Source organism: Trichechus manatus, unplaced genomic scaffold, assembly GCF_000243295.1.
Source record: "Trichechus manatus latirostris isolate Lorelei unplaced genomic scaffold, TriManLat1.0 scaffold00161, whole genome shotgun sequence".
Taxonomy (NCBI): domain Eukaryota; kingdom Metazoa; phylum Chordata; class Mammalia; order Sirenia; family Trichechidae; genus Trichechus; species Trichechus manatus.
In genome coordinates this window covers 5,590,469-5,611,581 of record NW_004444097.1, presented here as the reverse complement: position 1 = coordinate 5,611,581, position 21,113 = coordinate 5,590,469, and the positions used below count along the sequence as shown (strand labels likewise).

At 38.7% G+C, this 21,113-nt stretch overlaps 1 protein-coding gene across 1 annotated transcript in view; it reads left to right on the top strand.

Annotated features, from left to right (window-relative positions):
• ATP8B4 (ATPase phospholipid transporting 8B4 (putative)) overlaps nt 1-21,113 on the top strand; it is a 256,394-nt gene that overhangs the window by 114,496 nt on the left and 120,785 nt on the right. Inside the window, exons 9-10 of the mRNA XM_004386306.2 lie at nt 6,382-6,452; nt 14,327-14,409. Coding sequence (XP_004386363.2) covers nt 6,382-6,452; nt 14,327-14,409 — 154 coding nt within the window. The remainder of the gene's footprint in view (nt 1-6,381; nt 6,453-14,326; nt 14,410-21,113) is intronic.

Here is a 21,113-nt window from a genome sequence, read left to right as displayed (position 1 = left end):
ATATATGTATATATATTTGCTTCACTGGTTTTGCTTCTCTAGAGAATCCAGCCTAAGACACTGGCGTATGTGGAATTCTAAGAAGTGTGCACTTAAATGTGTTTTTTTTTGTTTTTAAACAACTACTCTATGCCAGGTATGGAGGTAGATTATAGAGGAATCGAATAAAGTATGCTGCACATTTAAGTATCATTTTATTTGGAATTGAATAGTTCAAGGACGATGCTAGGTATGCTTCTGCTTCAGATATTCAGTTAAAAATAATGCATTTGAAGAGTTCCATGGATATGCTCTTGATGTTGTTAGTTGCAGTTGCGTTGATTTTGACTCATGGTGACCCCATGTGTGCAGAGTAAAATGTAAAACTGCTCCATAGGGTTGTCAAGGCTGTGACCTTTCAGAAGCAGATTGCCAGGCCTGTCTTCCCACGTGCCCCTGGGTGGTATCAAACCACCAGCCTTTTGGCTATTAATCAAGTGTATAACCATTTGTTCCACCCAAAGACTTCCACCCAAGGAGTCAAATCTACGTCTCAAGTCTCATAACTCTATGGGACGTCATGGCCAGTATATCTGTGCTCCAACTTGCTGTTTTTCCTTGATATTCTAATTTTACGTCTCTTAGTCCTGGTTTTTAATTTAGTTATATTTTCCCACGTTATGCTATGTATGCTTGTTTGCTACTTAAAAACCCGCAGGATGAGGCTTGAAGAGCAAGTATAATACAAGTGTCAAGGATAAGTAAACCATAAATGCATCATTAGCATTGGTTTAAAAATGAGTCACACATTTAGATAAGTTCCCATGAAGTCACTGTTCCATATTTCCCGGTGCTGTCCAGTAGAACTTTTTGCAGTGATGGAAATGTTCTACATTTCTGCTGTCCAGTATGATAGCCAGTAGGCCCATGAGCCTACTGAGCACTTGAAATGGCTAGTGCAACTGAGGAATGGAATTTTAAATTTTATTTAATTTAAATGAATTAAAATTTCAATAGCCCCATGTGACTCGTGGCTACTGTATTGGACAATGCAACTTTGCCCTTTTTATTATGGCTATAGCATTGGGCGAGAATGCTTATTCCCTGTTCTTCCTTTTGTCCCCACTCCTCCTGTTTTCTGTTGGAAGGACAGCCCCAAAGTAACACAAGTAACACTCTGAGCTTCTCCACACCCCCTCACTCACGCTCCTCCCCCAAGAGTGACTTCTCTGATGGGTGAGTTTGTGGGTAGGGAGTGATGTTAGGGTCCATCGTCTCCCTACTTCCTTTTCTCTTTGGGCTCTGCCTGTCTGCAGACAGTACATTCTGCCCCTCACCTTCATGCCATTAATTTTCCAGGAGAACCCCAATAGCGGGTGAGGGGGAAAGCCTGGGGTTGTTTAGTGCTTCCACTGTCTGTAGCTAGATGAGGCTGCCTGACAGGGAAAGTACTAGCAAGCCCACTCAGCCCACAGACCTAAAGCCTGGTCTCCAACAGCGGTATCAGTAACAAAGATGATATGTTTAGCTGTTTTGATCTCTGTCCAACTCCTACAACTATAGCTCAGTTGGTTTACTCATTGGATAAGTGAGGAAGGGAGTCATCTGAATCCCAAAACTCTGCAATACCTCTTGATTAGGTTATTTTGTTCAAAGTTTTTCCATGTCTAGCTTCTCAATATATAAAAACCATTTTCCAGGACAAACAAATGTTTCTATGGGTGAGCTGGTATAATCACTCAGAAGTACTAACATACCTCCCTGCTTCCTGGCATTAGCTAGCAGGGGCTGCCATCAAGCTTGTATTTGAGGAGCAACATTCATAGTTCTCTGAAAAAGCTCCATTTTGGAGTAACTATTATGAAGTAGCTAATGGGGGAACCAGGTCCTGAAGATAACAATAATGATAGTGATAGCTAGCATTTATTGAGTACATGCCACATACCAGCCAATTTTCTAAGCACCTTCATTTAATCCTCTCATCAACCTGAGGGTAGGTTATGTACTGTTATTGTTCTGATTTTACAGATGGGACAACAGAGGCACAGTGCTGTCAAGTAGCTTGCTAGTAGGAAAGCCAGAAGTTAGACCCAGACAATCTGGCTCTGGAGCTGCGACTCTTACCCACTACCATATGCTGCTCCTGACTCCATTAGAACAGTCACTCTGATTGCCTTGAATTTTAGCTTCCAGAGTTAGGGGTCCAGTCTTAGATACTGGATGTCAAGTGACCAGAGAGTGTTGCACCCAATTCAGACATGCAACCTCTAGCTGTCCAAAACTTAGAATTTCTAACTTGATTTATCACAGCTTATCAGCAAATTTTAAGCAAGGAAAGGAGCTCACCTGAGATTGTCAATTAGCTGGCACATTCAGAAGTTACTCATCTCTAGGTAAGGCCACAGCCCAGGATCTGGCAAGGAGGAGGTGCCAGTAAAATATGGTTGGAATTAATGAATACATGAATTTAGTTTGGATTCAACATTTTGTACTAAATGGTACACACTGAATCTCAACTCAATGTGATGAAGCTCTCACTATGATATTGTAAAGTCCAGGGACTTCCCATGAGCTAATTTAGCTCATCTGGTGGGTGTGTAGGGATCTGTTCCTCCCTCACTGCTGGGTCTTCCCAGGTTCCTCATCCACACAATGGGAACAATATTACCCACTCATAGGTTTATTGAAAGAATATGATATAATTACGCTAAAGTGTTTTGTAAATCCTTAAAAAGCATACAGCTCTAAGGTGTTATTGCCCCTTGATGTTTTGCTTCATCTGTTCTTTAACTCAACAAATGTTAATTATGCCTAATAAACCTATGGGGACAGAGTCCTTGGCTCTGAGGACTCAAAGATGTTCAGTGGATTCTTTCCATGCTTCCTCTGACTGGAATATTCATTTCAGGTTTCTGTGAGGCAACTGTTTGGGCTTTCTGCTGCCTGTGGAAGGTGGGGACGGAGCATTGGGTTGGAAAATACTGCTTCATTCTTGAGAGACAGAGTATAGTCTCACCTGGCAAGGCATGGGGAAAGGAACCAATAATCGACAGGAGAAAGTACAAATGGGGGTCTTAAGGAAGGTGGTTCTGGCTGGCATTAACCACTGTTTGCCTGGCCTATGTGTGAGTTCTGATAATAATGCATTCGCTATCCCTTTCTTTGCTCATGCTAGCCTCTCTGCCTGGGGAGGGGTGGGGTGGGGCGCTGCCTCCACTCCTGTCTGTCAGAATGTTCCACGAAGCCTTTCCTCAACTACCAACCCAGTGTACTCTATTTTCTCCCTCTTTTGCATTCCCAAAACACTTTGATAATAAGTCTCTTAGGATGCTTGTTCTATTCTGCCTCTACTAAACCAGAAAATCCTGGAAGAAAAGAGGTTTTTACTGATTTTAATATCCCCTACAGTATATATCTCAGAGGCGAATTGGTCTGCCTGGATGCAAATCCTAGCTCCTCTGCTTACTAACTCTGTGGCCTGGAGCAGAGTTACTGAACCTCCCTGGGCCTCACTGTCCTCATCTATAAAGTGGGGATAAGAACAGGACTTACACTATAGAATTTCTGTGAGAGTTAAATAAAATATTGCATGTAAAAGCTCTTGGGATACTGCTGAACATATAGTAAACCCTCACTAAAAGTTGGCTACTGGTATTACAAGGGGCCCTGGTGGCACAGTGGTTAAGCGTTCGGCTGCTAACTGAAAGATCAGCAGTTTGAACCCACCAGCTGGTCCGCGGGAGAAAGATGTGACAGTCTGCTTCCCTAAAGATTGCAGTCTTAAACCCTATGGGGCAGTTCTGCTCTGTCCTATGGGGTCTCTATGAGTTGGAATTGACTCAATGGCAACGGGTTTGGTTTTTGGTTTTATTGGTATTCTATGCACCTACAACTTGAACATAAGTTTTTGGATCAACTAGGAATCAGATTCCCTGGGAGATACTGGAGCACTCGGTTTGAGGAGGGCTAATCTCAAAGAGTCATGGTGCAGGTGGGCCCCATACAGCACCTCTGACAAAAAGGTGACCAGAGACTTGTAGGGCTGTTACTGAAGCTGTCTTGCTCTTTCTTTGTCAAAATTATTACTGAGCCTGGTAGTGCAATGGTTAAGCGCTTGGCTGCTAACCTAAAGGTCAGCAGTAGGAACCCACCACTGGCTCCGTGGGAGAAAAGACCTGGCAATCTGCTCCCGTATGATTACAGCCTAGGAGACCCTATAGGACAGTTTTACTCTGCCCCATAGGTTCTCTATGAGTTGGAATCGACTCCACACCACACAGCAACAACAACCCTTGAAAACGGGACTACCTTTCACGCATGATGATGCATAGGCCGAACATAAATTCCACCCGTGCCCTTGCCAGTTCTGCTCCTTTGAGCAAATGAGAACGCCAAGGCTAAACCGTGGGGCAGGGAGAGCATGGATGAGACTAGGGCAGTGCAGAGAGCAAGGAGCGGGAAAACAGAAACATGATTCAGAGAGCATCAAAGAAAAAGGTAGCAACGGAGGAGACGGGTGGAGGCAGGGAAGGTGGGAAGGGAGAAGTCCCAGTTTCGAGGGAGGAGAGATAGAACGGTCAGCCCAGGACACTCTGGTTTACAGTTCTTGGTTGAGCCTCTAGAAGGGAAGCCACTGCTCACGAGAGGACCCAGCCGCCAGGTGGCGGTAGTGCCTCAGTCACATGCTCTGAGCCAGCGGTCTGCAATGAGTCCCCCCTTGTTTACCAAAGTACAGCTGTTAACACAGCTGAGCTCGATATTGAACAGTAACATTGGATCATTCTTACTAGGAGAGTTTTGAAGAAAAGCAGCTCTAGGTTCAAATAGGTGTCTTTCTCTTTATTTTGTAACTGCTATCAATCGCAGATTATTAGAATGAGAGAATTCTGGATTTTGTTTAAAATGCTCCTTTTAAGCTCAAGGGAGGAGAGGCACAGCCCCAAAGAACATCAAGTACAGTGCTGTAGTGCTTATGCCTTTATCCATTGAAATTTAAATGTGGGAAATAAGACCAGGGTGAATTTTCTAAAGAAAAGTATTTCCCCCTTTAAAATAGGGATGGGTAATTTTTGGTTTCAAGACTGAAGTACACTCTTGACAAGTTCTTTATATTGGATTTGCTCTGGTCTCACTGTGGCAAGTCAGAAAACGATTTCTTTCTCAACAGGGTTCTGTGACTCTTTCATTCAGAGTTGTTGAAGAGCCTTGACAATGCAAAGCCATTGACTCTTTTAGGGGCATGCCAATTGTTTTTTGTTTTTAGTTCTGTTTTATCTCAATTTGGACAAAACTACACACACAAACACACACCCAGACCCTAAATTTGAGCTGGAAATTTAACAGCTTAAGACAATGAAATGAGTGGATTGATTCATCTCTAGGAACTTGAGAATGAGACATTCTAATATTTTAAAAAACAATGGTAAGGAAATTTCACAGATTTTAAATATCAGTTGTACATTTAGGCATAGCTAGAAAATTATTAAGCTAATGTTTCAAAATAAATTGCTAAAATTTTAGTCTATTCTTTACAGACGTACAAATCCTTCAGGATTTAATAAAAAACTTTTGTTTTAAAATAAAATTTGAAATAAAGTTACATAAGCTGTTTCCCAGTATAGAAAGCTGCCAGAATTCTAAAACTGAATTGTGATACCTGATTTTTTCCAAATCTCAAATGCACAGCAAAATAGAATGATTTATCTCTGAAAAAGACAAACTACTCAGTCTCTGAATTTTTCAGTTATCTTTTTCTGCTTTCTATTCAATCTTGTTTCCTTGCTCAGTCAGCCCTCGCTTTGTCTTTTCTCGTTTTTCTTCCTTACACTCTCCTATATCATTTTCTTTTTTTCTTGCTTATTTTTTAATTTTGTTTTTCTTTTAACCATTTTCTCTTTTTTTCATTTTCCTGCTTCTTTTATTTTTTTCTGTTTTGTCAGTTTCCTCCTTCTACTTCACATGTTCTCTTTTCCCTTCTTACCTTGCCTTCTCCCTGCTTGTAACTGATCATAATAGGGAATTAAATTAGTGCATATAAATATTTCCAATTACCTTATTTATTGAGTACAGTTTTACATTTTAATGTTAATTATCAAAGCAAGACAATAGAATTTTATATGTTTCTTTCAAAAATGGTAAATTAAGTGACAATGAGCTTATATGATCTCTTCCACCCTTGGTTATGTTGTGATGGTCAAGAGTTATGTGAAGTAGACACACAGAACAAGAGGGAGGCTTTGATTCAGGATAAATAGCATAAGGGTGGGCAAGATTTCAGCTATCTCACTTTCTTTCCCTAAGACTGTCCTAGCTCGTTTGTAGTGGATGGGTGAGAAAACATAGAAGACTTTAAACCTATCTTCCCTTCTCAAGTATTTTTTTGTCATTTTTTTTTTAAAATAGGCTGATTTGCTTCTTCTATCAAGTAGTGAGCCACATGGCCTCTGTTCTATTGAAACTGCTGAGCTCGATGGGTAAGTTATTAAAACTAGAATAATTTATCAGTTTGGCTTTTAATTTATTTAAAAGAAATGTCTTTAGAAATGGGATTTAATTTTCTTGGGAAAAATAGGAGTCTAAATTGCAAAGTCCATTTATTAACTACTTTGCAGATCTTCTGAAAACTGTCTTTTCTCTTGAATTCACTTTATTTCACAGCCAGCTAAACATGTATACATGGATAGTTTAACACACAGACTTTTCACTGAAATTCCTTAGAAGTATTTTTAAAATTTCAAGTAATTTCTAAGGAAAAGGAAATGGGTAGAAATTAAGATTCACTTAGGAAGGAAACACTGATACTACTTTAGAAGGCAACCTTTTGGAACTGGATCAAGTGATAACAGACAGAGAGAAGAGAGAAATGGAGTATGATGCAGTTTTGACACTGATGCTAATTTTGAATTTAATTATGTATCATATAACAGTACTGTTTCAGAGGATTCAATTTGTCTGTCTGACATAAAAGCATTTATTGAGTGCTTGTACTTTATAGACATTATATACTCACTTTAGATGGATTTTCTCATTTAATCCTGATGTACAAATTTGACAAACCTCTAGGAAGACTGACAAAGAGTAAGAGAGAAGACATGAATTACCAATGACATGACTGAAACAGGGGGTATCACTACAGACCCTGCAGACATCAAAAGGATAATAAGGAAAAGGGCAAGATTTTCCCAAAAGCAAAGATGAATATAGTTTTACATTTTAGGAGGGGAGTAATGGGGAAACTGGATGAATGGAAAGGGGGAACCCAGGGTGGAAATGGGGAGAGTGCTGACACATTGCAAGGATTGCAACTAATGTCACAGAATAATTTGTATATGAATTATTGAATGGAAAACTAATTTGGTGTGTAAACCTTCACGTAAAGCACAATAAAGTGTTCAAAAAAAAAATTACCAGTTATACAAAGAAGCAGGAAAATGCAATGCATTATAAGGAGAAAAATCAATCTATCAAAACTGACCCAGAATTTATGTAGCTGTTAGAATTAACAGACAAGGATATTAAATTAGTTATTATGACTATATTCTATATATTCCAAAAGTTAAGTAGAGACATGGAAGATTAAAAGAAAAAGATCAAAATCAAACTTCTAGAGATGAAAGCTACATGTCTCAAGATAAAAAATAAACTGGATGGGATTAATGGAAGAATTAGTCATTAGACATTGCAGAAGAAAAGATTAATAAACTTGAACACAAAGCAGTAGAAACTTTTTTAAAAAAACGCAAAGAGAAAAAATAATTTTACTTCAAGGGATTGATACATGTGTAATTAGCATCCTCAAGAAGAGGAGAGAGTACAGGAGACAGAAATAATATTTGAAGAAATAATGACTAAAAAATTTCCAAATTTGATGAAAACTACGAATTCACAGATCCAAGAGCCCAGCAAATCCCAAGCAAAAGAAATATGAAAAAACTACACAAGACACATCATAATCGAATTGTGATAAAAATTTGATACCAGTGATTTAAAAAAAAAAAAAAATCTTCAAAGCAGGCAGAGAAAAAGATATGTTAAATACAGAGGAACAAAGACATCATATTTCTCACTGGAAACAATGCAAGTAGAAGCACCATCTTTAAAGTACTGAAAGGAAAAACAAAGTAAAAACCTGTCAACCCAGAATTCTATTAAAAAAAAAAAAACTTTCAAAAATAAAAGTGAAAAAGGACATTTGAATTCAGACGTACAAAATCTGAAAAAAATTATCAACAACAAACTTGCAATATAAAGAATGTAAATAGAATTCCTTCAGGTAAACAGAAATAGGGGTCTACATAAAGGAATGAAGAGCACAAGAAATGGTAACTCATGGGCACATGTTGACCTCTTTGTGTGAATTTATCTTCTCTTCTTTTGCTGACCTACTCCCACCTGTCCTTCAAGACTCAGCTCAGATGATCACCACCTTTTCCCAAGCCCCTAGACCGGAATCTGTTCTCTCTCAAAGTTCTCGGTGATTACCCCTTACGTTTCATTTATCAGACAGTTTTATAATGGTCTGTTCTCTATCTAACTCCTCCAAGGATTTATGAGCTCCTTGAGGGCAGGGAAGGAGCCCTGGTGGAGCAGAGGTTAAAGAGCTTGGCTGCTAACCGATGGGTCGGCGGTTTGAACCCATCAGCTGCTCCATGGGAGAATGACGTGGCAGGCTTGCTTCTGTAGAGATTTATAGCCTTGGAAACCCTATGGGGCAGTTCTACTGTGTGCTATAGGGTCGCTATGAGTTGGAATCGACTCGATGGCAGTGGGTTTGGTTTGGTTTTGAGGACAGGGACTGTGTGCTGGTAACTGGCCCATAATCAATGATTAACACATGCTTATTGAGTGGATCAGTGTTCTGAATTAAGACATAGCAGTGGTGATAAGACAGAAGGGGCTCTGTCTAGAGACACTTCTGAGGAAAAACCAATAAGACTTCTCACTGGTGACCGAGGGTAGTATAGTCCAGTCAGTGTTGCTCGAAATTTAGTTATTTATTGGTTCCTTTTCACCATAGCCAAATCCAACCTATATTATTTACTTAATACTATTGTTTAAATTGATACATAATTTTTTGCATAAATAAATGCATTTTAAAAAGAAATAGAAGATAATAAGGAATTACTACAAACAAGTCTACACAAACAAATTTGACAACTTAGATGAAATCCATCACTTCCTCAAAAAAAAAAAAAAAAACCCACAAACTATCACAACTCTCCCAATGGGAAATATGTAATTTAATAGCCCTGTAAACTATTAAGGAAATTGAATTTGTAATTTAAAAAGTCCCTCAAAACAAGTCTCCAGACTCAGATGGTATCACTGTAGAATTCTACCAAACTTTTCAAGAAGAATGAACGCCAATTGTGCACAATATCTTCCAGAAAGTAGAAGGAGAGGGAGCAGTTTTCAATTCATTTTATGAAGTTAGTATTACCCTGATACCAATACCAGACAAAGAACAAAAATAAAAAACTATAAACCAATATAGTATGTGAATATAGATGCAAAAATCCTTAACAAAATACTAGTAAGTAGAATTTAGTAATACATAAAAAGAATTATACACCACGATCAAGTGGGGTTATTTCAGGGATGTAGGCTTCATTCAATATTCAAAAAATATTCAAGTAAACCACCATATTAAGAACTCTGATATTGATGAAGAATATTGAATATACTGTGGACTGCCAGAAAAATGATAAATCAGTTTTAGAAGAAATACAACCAGCATGCTTCTTAGAAGCAAGGATGGTGAGACTTCAGCTTCCTTACTTTGGGCACATCATCAGGGAAGACCAATCGCTAGAAAAGGACATCATGTTTGCTAAAGCAGAGGATCAACGAAAATGAAGGAAACCCTCAATGAGGTGAACTGACACAATAGCCAAAACAATGAACTCAAACATAGAAATGATTATGAAGATGGTGCAGGACTGGATAACATTTTGTTCTGTTATCCATAAGGTTGCTTTGAGTCAGAGCCAACTCAATAGCAACTAACAAGAACAAAGAAGAAAACCCACTTAATCATATCAACTCATGTAGAAAAAAAATTAGATAAAATTCAACACCTATTCATAATAAAAACTCTCAGAAAACTAGGAATAGAGGAGAACTTCCTCAACTTGATAAAGAACATATCCAAAAACCTACAGCTAACATGACACGTAATGTGAAAGACTGAATGCTTTCCCCTTAAAATTAGGAACAAGGCAAGGCTGTCCACTCTAATCACTTTTACTGAATATAATGCTGGAAGTTTTAGCCAGTAAAATAAGTCAAGAAAAGGAAATCAAAGGCATATAGATCAGAAAGGAAGAAATAAACCTGTCCATATTTGCTGATGGCATGATTGTTTACATAGAAAATTCCAAAGAATCTACAAAATAATCTCTCTTAGAACTAAGTGAGTTCATCAAGATCACAGAATAAGAGATAAACATATAAAATTCAATTGTGTCTGTATATAATAGCAATGAATATATGGACACTGTCTTAGGCTGGGTTCTCTAGAGAAGTGAAATCAGTGAAGTGTGTAAATGCAGCCTTAGTTCTTAATCACTGCGCCATGAGGGCTCCATATATACAAAAGCTGGTAAGTCCCAAGTCGGGGTCAGGCATCAGGCATCATGCTGGGGCTTCTCCTGACTCATGTAGCTGCAGGGGCTGACCCTAGATCTACAGGTTAGACCGCAGGCTGTGAAGGCTGACGAATCCAAGATCAGCAGGTAATATGGCAGGTGGCCAGCTGAAGTCTCAAGAATTGGAGGTCAAATGCTGATGAGCCAAATGCAAGCTCCAGAGCAGAGCAAAAGCCAGTGAGCTTTGCCAGAAAGTCCACACCCCCAAGGAAACTTCCTTTCAACTGATTGGCTAGTCACAGTGGGTCTCATCATGGAGGTGATCACACTATATCAGATTTCATTATGGAGGTGATTACGTCATTATGTGATGCCAAAGTACATCATAACTGCAAAACCACTGAGAATCATGGCCCAACCAAGTTGACACACAACTTTAACAATCACAGACACCAAAATTAAAAATATGGTACAATTTATAAATAGCTAAAAAAAAATGAAATACTTAGGTTCAAACTAATAAAACATGTGCAGGACTTGTTGAATACTGAATACTATGCTGAATACTACTTAATGCTGATGAGAGAAATCAAAGAATAGCTAAGTACATGGAGAGACATATCATGTTCATGGATTGGAAGAGTCAACATAGTAAAGATGTCAATTCTTCCTAAACTGGTATACAGGTTTAACACAATTCCTATCAGAATCCCTGCAAGATTTTTTGTGGATTTAGAAAAGATTATTCTAATATTATATGGAAAAAGCAAACGAACTAGAATAGCTAAAACAATTAAAAAAGTATAAAGTGGAAGGAATCAGTCTATTTCAAGATTTCTATAGCTACAGTGATTACGATTGTAGTGTTGGTGGAGGATAGGTCCATAGATCAATGTAACAGAACAGAATAACCAGAAATAGACTTACACAAATTTGCCCAACTGATTTTTGACAAAAATGGCACAAGGAATTCAATGGAGGAAAGATAGCCTTTCCAACACATGGTACTGGAGCAATTGGATATCCATAGGCAAGAAAGGAACTTCATCCTATCTCACACCTTATACAAAAATTGACTCCTGTTTCTATCTCAGTGTTAGCTTTAGCTGTCATGTGATCTATATAAACCACTTCATAACAAGATATGAATGATAACCAGATTAATAAGTTATTTCCCTTATCAAAGAGGATACTTGTTAGCTGAATTAAGTATTTCAACAACACTGGAATTTCAGGCTGTATTAGGTCAGTTAGAGGTATATCTGTGATTTTTCTGGCATCCCTCAGTTTATACCACTAAGGTCATACTTGCTACTCAACTTAGCCAGCCCTGTATGTGCCTAGATCTCAGGGCTCATTTCATGTGAGTAACTGGAAACTGAAAAAGGATTTCCTATTTGAAGTCTATTCTACTTTAGAAAATTAGTAAGTCCAAGCAGGTGAGTTTTTAACATTCTTTAAAGATTTCATTATCAAAATGCAAGACTCACAGAGTTCTGAAACTTTGGACTGTTGAACTAGAAATTCTTTTCTTTAGGTTCTGGCAGGTTAAACTCTGATCTAGTCTACCACGTGGGAATTCGAATTTTAATGGTGTAACCATAGCTTCTGCTTTATGGCATTTGTTTCTGTTCTGGTCTCTCTGCTCTGGCATTATTGTTTCCTTGGAACTACTCGAGAACATAGAAAGAACCTGGCACATCCTTTCATCCATTTGAAGGATCGTCACTGGCTATTTGAGGGCAGAATGTCAAACCAGGGCTTCAAACCAGTTCGTTCTGGTTCAAACCCCTGCTGAGAATTTGCGTTTCCACCCAGATATACTGAATCAGAATCTACATTTTTAAAAAGATCCCCAGGTGATTCTTATGTATAATAAATTTTGAGAACCACTGTTCTACAAGTGGTTCACAGAATTGGTCCCTAACTAGCAACATTAGCAATTGCCTGGGAACTTGTTAGAGATGCAAATTCTCAGCAGAGGTTTGAACTGGAACTAACCAGTTCAAAGCCCTGTATCAAATGGATCAAACCCCAAACTTTTTGCTTCTTTGACCATCCTACTTAAATCTGATTAGAAAAGCCTTTCAGCTCCCTGGATTTTTTTGTCCCTGACGTATGGTAGATACTCAATACCTCTGTAATGAATTAAAAATTATCCCTCTCCTAGTTTTCACATTGTTTTGAAACTACAAACTAAAATAGAGACATTACACCAAAAAGGATATGACAAATGATGAAAATAATTCTTAAGTTTATTAAGACACTTAGTGTTAAGGGAGAGTATGACACGTCACTGAAGTCATTAACCAGGCATCTTAAAAAATATTTTTAAAGTATCAACAAGTTCTGTGTATGATTGTTCTTCCCGTTTTGGTTTCCACACTGGAAGGGGGAAGTGAGATATTGAAGAGAATCCTGAGGAAGCAACCCAAAATGATAAGCTGTAGTGAATGACCTGATGTATAGAGTAAGGTTCAAAAATAGGGCTGTCTAGCTTAGTTGGTGTGACTCACTGTTTTAATTATTTAAAAATTTTGTTGAAATGGACAGACATCTTGGTTATTTCACCTCCACATCACTTATCTAACTCTTATCCATCAAGCCCAGCTCAATTTCTGCCTCATCTATGAAGTTCTGCCTCCTAGATTTTGATTGAGATTACTTTTTAACAAACTTTAATTATACATGCTACTTTCCTGCAGAAAGCTATTTCACCAATTCCTTAAGTTGAGTTCATAATTTCCTGACAACACTGTGAAACTTATGTATGGAAGGTTAGATTGAATGCCCTCTCAGGTACCTGCTTCTCAGTTCCCCAAACTCCATTATTTCATGATTTGACATGTGATTCCATCTAGTGATACTTGCTTTTTCACTACCAGTTGTTTCCCTCAAGAGGACAGTAATCCTCTTGGGGCAGCATTGAGTATCAAGGGGTGACTATAGTATGTATTCAGTTAATATTTGTTGACTGAATGAACCCACTTCTAAACATTTACATAAAAGGTAGAACTCTGACAGATTATCTTAAGATACAGCAGAAGAGAATTAGGTTGAACTCAGGCAGAAAACTGGGATGGCAAGCCCTTAAACAGAACATGTGAGTGATGGTCATAGAATCTTCACTGCTGGCCATTTCATGACTAACAGAGAGCCATCTGTCCAATGTATGTGTGGTTCTGCCTAGAAGGAGATGACCACCTCACTATGACCTGTTGAGCTCCCATTTGGTTCTATGATTCTAGACTGACAGGATTCTTGGCTTGTTTCTCCAAGAGGAAGAAAGCTGTTATACTTTTCCCATTTAAATTTCAGATACTATGAAATTAGCCATGACCATTTTTTTTCTAGTAAAACTCCTACATGGATAGTAGACGATAGTAGATGCTGGAGTGATACTGGCCTTCTTTATTTGGCAAGTGTGTTCCCATTCCTAATGTGTTTTGTAACTCATGCGTGACATCTGAGTAGGTTTCAATGAAATCGTATTTATTATGTCCTCTGTTCTTTCAAATAGCAAAACAGATTACTGTGTTGTTATACAGATGTGCTGTGGGTGAAATGCCAACTCTTAGGGGCCCAGGAAGCCTAGCCTACCTTCCTGAGAACGTGAGAAGTATGAATGATATTTAAAGGGAATTTCTTGAATCTCTTGGGTTGGGTTTGCGTGTGCTGCACCCACCTGCTTGCTCTGTGTATGTAAGATGCTGCTGGGCTTTACCGTATAAAAATTAATGTCTTGTCATTTATTTTCACAGGGAAACGAATCTGAAAGTCCGCCATGCGTTATCAGTTACTAAAGAGCTTGGAGCAGATATCAGCAGGCTTGCAGAGTTTGATGGTGAGTGGTCAAAACAGACAAACAAAAATCTGAAAACCTAAAAGCAATGTAACAAACTAATCATCTGAGATCCAATTTATGTTTCTTTTTGTTTGGTGGAAGGACATAAAATTCTCCAGACATCAAAGTTTGTAATCTCTTCTCACTCTGAAGAGTAAAATGTTTAATAGTGCTTATCAGTTCATGATTCATTTCACTCTTGTTTTCTCTTCTCTAGATGTCTTTAGCCCTCTAGTCCTACAATGCCCTTCCTTGCCTGACCTTGGCCTCCTGGAGACCTGTGCAGACTTGCTGAGGATCTCTAGCACTGGGTCTAACTATCCATCCAATCTCTGGCTCCATAACAAAGACTAAATTGCAAACTTCAAGAATCCTGTCTCAATATTTCTGCATCTTGCACAGGGCCTGGCATAATGTCTTGAAGACAATAGGTGTTCAGGAAAAATATTCTGACTTATTAATCATTTGGTCAGTTGTCCTTTATGTTAGAGCCTGGTTTTGTTATCACCATCTTCACACCCTTCAACCTAGTCCTCTGTTGCTCAGCGTGGTCTGTCTTGCCTCTTCTGTTCCAGCTGTCTTGTTCTTTTCTTGTAAAGCTACGCTTCTTAAGCATTCATGGAATGGCTTTTAGATATTGTCATTCCGGGGATATTTGCATTTTATGATTAAGAGACCACAGAAAAGCAGCATCTTTCAAAAGTCAAAGGAAACAGCCACTAATGGTAGGATTTTAAGCACTAGGATAGGCTGTGGGGAGAATCTTTGGGGCCTTCCTGCAAACCCTCAATGGTCTCTTGTTTTAGCCACGTATTAGTCTGGCCCTGAGTATCAAGATTCCCATACAGATTGGTTTTACTTACTAACGAATCTTTATGAGCTTGTGACTATCTTCCATAATGTTTTCTTCGGGGTTCACTCAAGGAAAATGAAGGCAGGGGTCTTAGCATGATCCCATGAGTTAAAGTAAGACAAATTTACATTTTAAAGTTTCTCAAATACACAGCTTAGAGCTTAAATTGCCTGTGCTTTGCATTTGTTGTAAACTCTTTTTGGATTCTGTTAATAGTTTAACCTCTCTTAAATGAGTGCTGTTACAACAAATGTTTATAGAAAAAATATTTTTCCAGAGTGAAATTTAAGTTAGGGGAATAGCCAGGAAACTTCGAATGGTCTAAGAAATATTTTGATTCAATTAAAACAAATTACACATTTTCTACTAAATAATTTTTCAATGAAATTTCACTGTTACATGAATCCAAGGAAAGTAAACTATGCTTATGAATCAAAATACTTGCTTAAAATACCTCATTGAATATTTATGGAGTCCTAAAACAGCAACCCAAATATAATTGACCATTATTCATTTCTTTCCTGACAGAATTGTATAAACTGTATCAATTCACAAGGAAGTATAAATTCATGATTTTTAGTGTTCTTTATCAGCAACAAGCAGAAAGTGATTGTTACAATTATTAAGTTCCCTTCCACAGATGTTGGCACAGATAGCCTAGACTATGATGCAGTTACAAACAATCTTGAGATCTTAGTGGCTTAAACACAGTAAGGGTTTATTTCTTGCCCATGTCACATTCTGATATGGGTTTGGTGGCCTTCTCTATCTTGTAGCTATGGAATATAGACTAGTGGCCTTGAAGGTCACCATAGCAGGGGAAGGGTGAGATGAAGAGGATATGTGACTTTTAACTGCATCTTTCTCCCACATTTCATTGGCCAGCACTAGTCACATGGCCCCAACCTAATTGCTAGGGAGGCTGGGAAAGGTGGTGTAGTGGTTAAGAGCTACAGCTGCTAGCCAAAAGGTCAGCAGTTGGAATCCACCAGGCACTCCTTGAAAACCATATGGGGCAGTTCTGCACTGTCCTATAGGGTCGCTATGGGTTGGAATCAACTCGAATGGCAGTGGGTTTGGTTTTTTGGTTTGGTATAATTGGCTTATTTCCTAAGTTTATTGTTTATTGTCCATCTCCATCCGTTGCAGTGTAAGCTACACAGGGGTCATTGTTTTGTTCACTGATATGTGCTAAGCTCCTAGAACAATGCCTAGCACATAATAGGTGTTCAATAAATACTTACTGAGGGAATGAATGGCTACAAGCGCCAGGGAGTAGGGGCAGGATTAGCATCAGGTCTCAGAAAGGCATGGGAGGGCAGAGGAAGAGTTGAATGGAGCATGACAATGGAGACAGGAGGAAGGTTTCTGATGGAGACTTGTTGGACAGGCAAGAGTGCTGGGTTTCTTCCTCCTTGAAGGCAGGTATCTGGGAGAGAGCTCACTGGTGTGATGGTTCTATAAAGTCTTTTACTTCAGAATTGGGCTGGGGACCATGGTCTGGGGGAAAATCTAGCTCAATTGGTATAACATAGTTTATAAAGAAAATGTTCTACATCTGACTGTGGTGAGTAGCGACCGCAGGCTAAAAAGCCTGTGAGTGGGGCCATCTAAGATACATCTACTGGTCCCATCCCGGCTGGAGCAAAGGAGAATGAAGAAGACCAAAGATACAAGGGAAAGAATAGTCCAAAGGACTAATGGACCACAATTACCACAACCTCCACCAGACTGAGCCCAGAACAACTAGATAGTACCTGGTTACCACCACTGACTTCTCTAGCAGGGATCACAATAGAGGGTCCCAGAGCAGGAAAAAAATGTAGAACAAAATTCACATTCGCAACAACAACAACAAAAAGACAAGGCTTGCTGGTCTGACAGAGACTGGAGAAAACCCAAGAATATAAGAGTATGGCCCCCAGACACCCTTCTAACTCAGTACTGAAGTCACTCCTGAGGTTCACCCTTCAGCCAGATTAGACAGGTATTTAAGGCCAACAATAACACAGGTGAGGGACGTGCTTTGTAGTTCAATCATGTATACAAGACTAATGGGCACACCAGCCCAAAAGCAAAGACGAGAAAGCACGAAGGGAAGGAAAACTGGACGAATGGAAACAGGGAAGCTGGGGTGGAGAAGGAGAGAGTGTTGACGCATCATAGCGTTGGCAACCAAAGTCACAAAAAAATTTGTGTTTTAACTGTTTAATGAGAAACTCATTTGCTCTGTAAACTTTCACCTAAATCACAATTTAAAAAAAAAAAAGAAAGAATCCTTTCTTCAAATGAAATTTAACATGGAAGTCCCAAATTTAAACTGATACAGGTGGTGCTATTCAAGCTGAAGCAGGGAAACATTTCCTCAAAGCACTGCCACTCATTTAAAGCAAGTCACTCATTTAAAAAGATAGGGTTACTGACATTTGGAGAGGTTGACGGACTTGCTCATATATAAAAATAGTCTTTTATAATACTTTATAGAATTTAATTTTAAAGTCAATTGATACTTACCATTTACTAGATATGACCTGAATTTACTTCACACAGGATAGGTAATTTACCAAATGCTCAACATAGAATCGTTTTTCCAAATAAAGGCAACACAGACCTCTCTTTTTATTATTTATCCTTCAACTTTGGTCAATTTTCAGAAAACACATAATGCCAAATTCATGAAGCTGGTACACTTCTGGACAGGTTTCTGCTTTTATTCTTAAATTATGAGTTTCAACCTGCTTGAAAGTTCAGGGCAACATAGCATTCTATGGGTTTAGCTTTGTTAAAATATGATTTCTTGTTTCCAAGAAGCACCTGAAAAATGAATAGATGGATTAAAGGGAAATAAATTAGACCAAAATCCTGTGGATTTCCTGTTAGCAGTCAAATTTAAAGACCAAGAGGATGACCCAAGATGTGGTATGGAATGGTCTTTGAAAGAGTTGGGATGTTTAATAAACCCTAAATCCTTTCCACTATGCCTCTTGCTCTCATGTAGCCTTTAATTTTTTCCCTATCCTTTTCTTTCCTAGTTCTAACTTCTCTCTCTGTCACGCCCTCACACATACCCATACACACATTCACACACTATCCACACGCATTTGTCTCGTTACTCCATTTCATCACTCTCCTCCTTCTGCATTCTTTCTCTTCTCTTTCCATCCTACCCTTCCACTATTCTTGTTAGTTTACTTATTTTCTTTACTTGTGGTGTCTCTTTTTATTCCTATCATCCTTTGTCTTTTCTGTCTTCATCAGTCTCTCCATACAAATTAGTTTATTAAGTCTATTTACTAAGCATCTCCTGAGGTTAAGGTGCAACATAATGTATGTAGGATTATAAAATATACCCACACTTACTCTCAACATTCTCTGGAGGCTTTTACTTCTCCACTCTTTTCCTATTCCCTCTTTTTTGTCTTCTTTATTCACCTTTGACATAATTGGGTATCAATAGATTTGAAGTTCTTCTCTAGTGACTAGAAAAACATTTCCTTGAGTCACAGTAATTGAAAGTTATTGTAGTTATTGTACTCTTTAGTTTAAATTAGAAGCATGATATAGTCATTGTGTGCATTTGGAAATGCTCCACCTAGCTGTGACAAGTGTAGATATAATAGATGAAGCTAATATGTGAGACACACTCCCCATGCTGTATCTTTGCGAAGTATTCCTTTTAGCTTGTGACTTCTGGGCAAGTCTGGGTACGGCATTATTTGTGCTTGTAGTTATCCTGTGGTTTTACTTCTTTTTTTTTTTAATTTTTCCCATACAAAAATTTATACATACATTGTTATGTGACTCTAATTGCTCACCCCATACTGTGACAGCACACTCCTTCTTTCCACCCCTGATTCCCCATGTCCATTCAACCAGATCCTAACCCTCTCTGCCTTCTCATCTCACCTCTGGGCCGAAGCTGCCTATTTAGTCTCTTGTATATACTTGAGCTAAGAGGCACACTCCTCACAAGTATCACATTATGTCCCACAGTCCAGTGCAATCCCTGTCTGAAGAGTTGGCCTTGGAAATTGTTTTAGTTCTGGGCTGATAGAGAATCCAGGGGCCATGCTTTCTGGGGTTCCTCCAGTCTCAGTCAGACCATTAAGTCTGGTCTTTGTACTAGAATTTGAGTTTTGCACCCCACCTTTCACCTGCTCCATCTGGGACTCTCTGTTGTGTTCCCTGTCAGGGCAGTCATTGATGGTAGCTAGGCACCATCTAGTTCTTCTGGTCTCAAGCTGATGAAGTCTCTGGTTTATGTGGCCCTTTCTGTCTATTGGGCGAATACTTTCCTTGTGTCTTTGGTGTTCTTCTCCTTTACTCCAGGTGCATCTTAGATGGCCGCTTGCAAGCTTTTAAGACCCTAGATGCCACTCACCAAAGTAGGATGCAGAACATTTTCTTAATAAGCTTTGTTATGCCAATTGACATAGATGTTCCCTGAAAGCATGGTCCCCAGACCCCTACCCCTACTACTCTGTCCCTCAAAGTGTTTGAGTATATTCAGGAAACGTCTTAGTTTGGTTTAGCCCAGTTGTGTGGACCTTCCCTGTAGCATATGCTGTCCTTCCCTTCACCAAAGATAATTCTTATCTACTATCTAGGTAGTAAATAACCCTCACCCTCCTTCCCCACCCTCGGAACCATCAAAGAATGTTGTCTTCTGTGTTTAAACCTTTTCTTGAGTTCTTATAATAATGGTCTTACACAATATTTGCCCTTCTGTGACTGACTAAATTCACTCAGCGTAATGACCTCCAGCTTCCTCCATGTTATGTTTCACGGCTTCGTCGTTGTCCTTTATCATTGAGTAGTATTCCATTGTGCGGATATACTATAATTTGTTTATCTATTCATCCGTTAATGGGCACCTGGGTTCTTTCCATCTTTTTGCTATTGTGAACAGTGCTGCAGTGAACACGGGTGTGCATATATCTATTCGTGTGATGTCTTTTATTTCTCTAGGATATAGTCCAAGGAGCAGGATAGCTGGATCGTATGGTGCTTCTATTTCTAGCTTTTTAAGGAAGCACCAAATCGATTTCCAAAGTGGTTCTACCATTTTGCATTCCCACCAACAGTGTATAAGTGTTCCAATCTCTACACAAGCTTTCCAGCATTTATTATTTTGTGTTTTTTGGACTAATGCTAGCCTTGTTGGGGTGAGATGATATCTCATTGTAGTTTTGGCCTGCATTTCTCTAATGGCTAATGATCATGAGCATTTCTTCATGTGTCTGTTAGCAGCCTGAATATCGTCTTTGGTGAAGTGCCTGTTCATATCCTTTGCCCATTTTTTAATTGGGTTATTTGTCTTTTTGCAGTATCTTGTAGATTTTAGAGATTAGATGCTGATCGGATTTATCATAGCCAAAATTTTTTTCCCAGGCTGTAGGTTGTCTTTTGACTCTTTTGGTGAACTCTTTTGATGAGCATGAGTGTTTGATTTTTTGGAGCTCCCATTTATCTAGTCTCTCTTCTGCTGCTTGTGCATTGTTACTTATGGTTCGTGTTCTGTTTATGCCATGTATTAGGGCTCCTAGCATTGTCCCTCTTTTGTCTTCCATCATCTTTATCATTTTTGATTTTATATTTAAGACTTTGATCCATTTTGAATTAGTTTTTGTGTATGGTGTGAGGTATTGGTCCGATTTCATTTTGTTACAGTTGGATATCCAGTTATGCCAGCACCATTTGTTAAAGAGAATGTATTTTCCTCAATTAACAGACTTTGGGCCTTTGTCAAATATCAGCTGTTCATAGGTGGATGAATTTATGTCATTGGTCTATGTATCTGTTTTTGTACCAGTACCAAGCTGTTTTGACTACCATGGCAGTATAGTTTTAC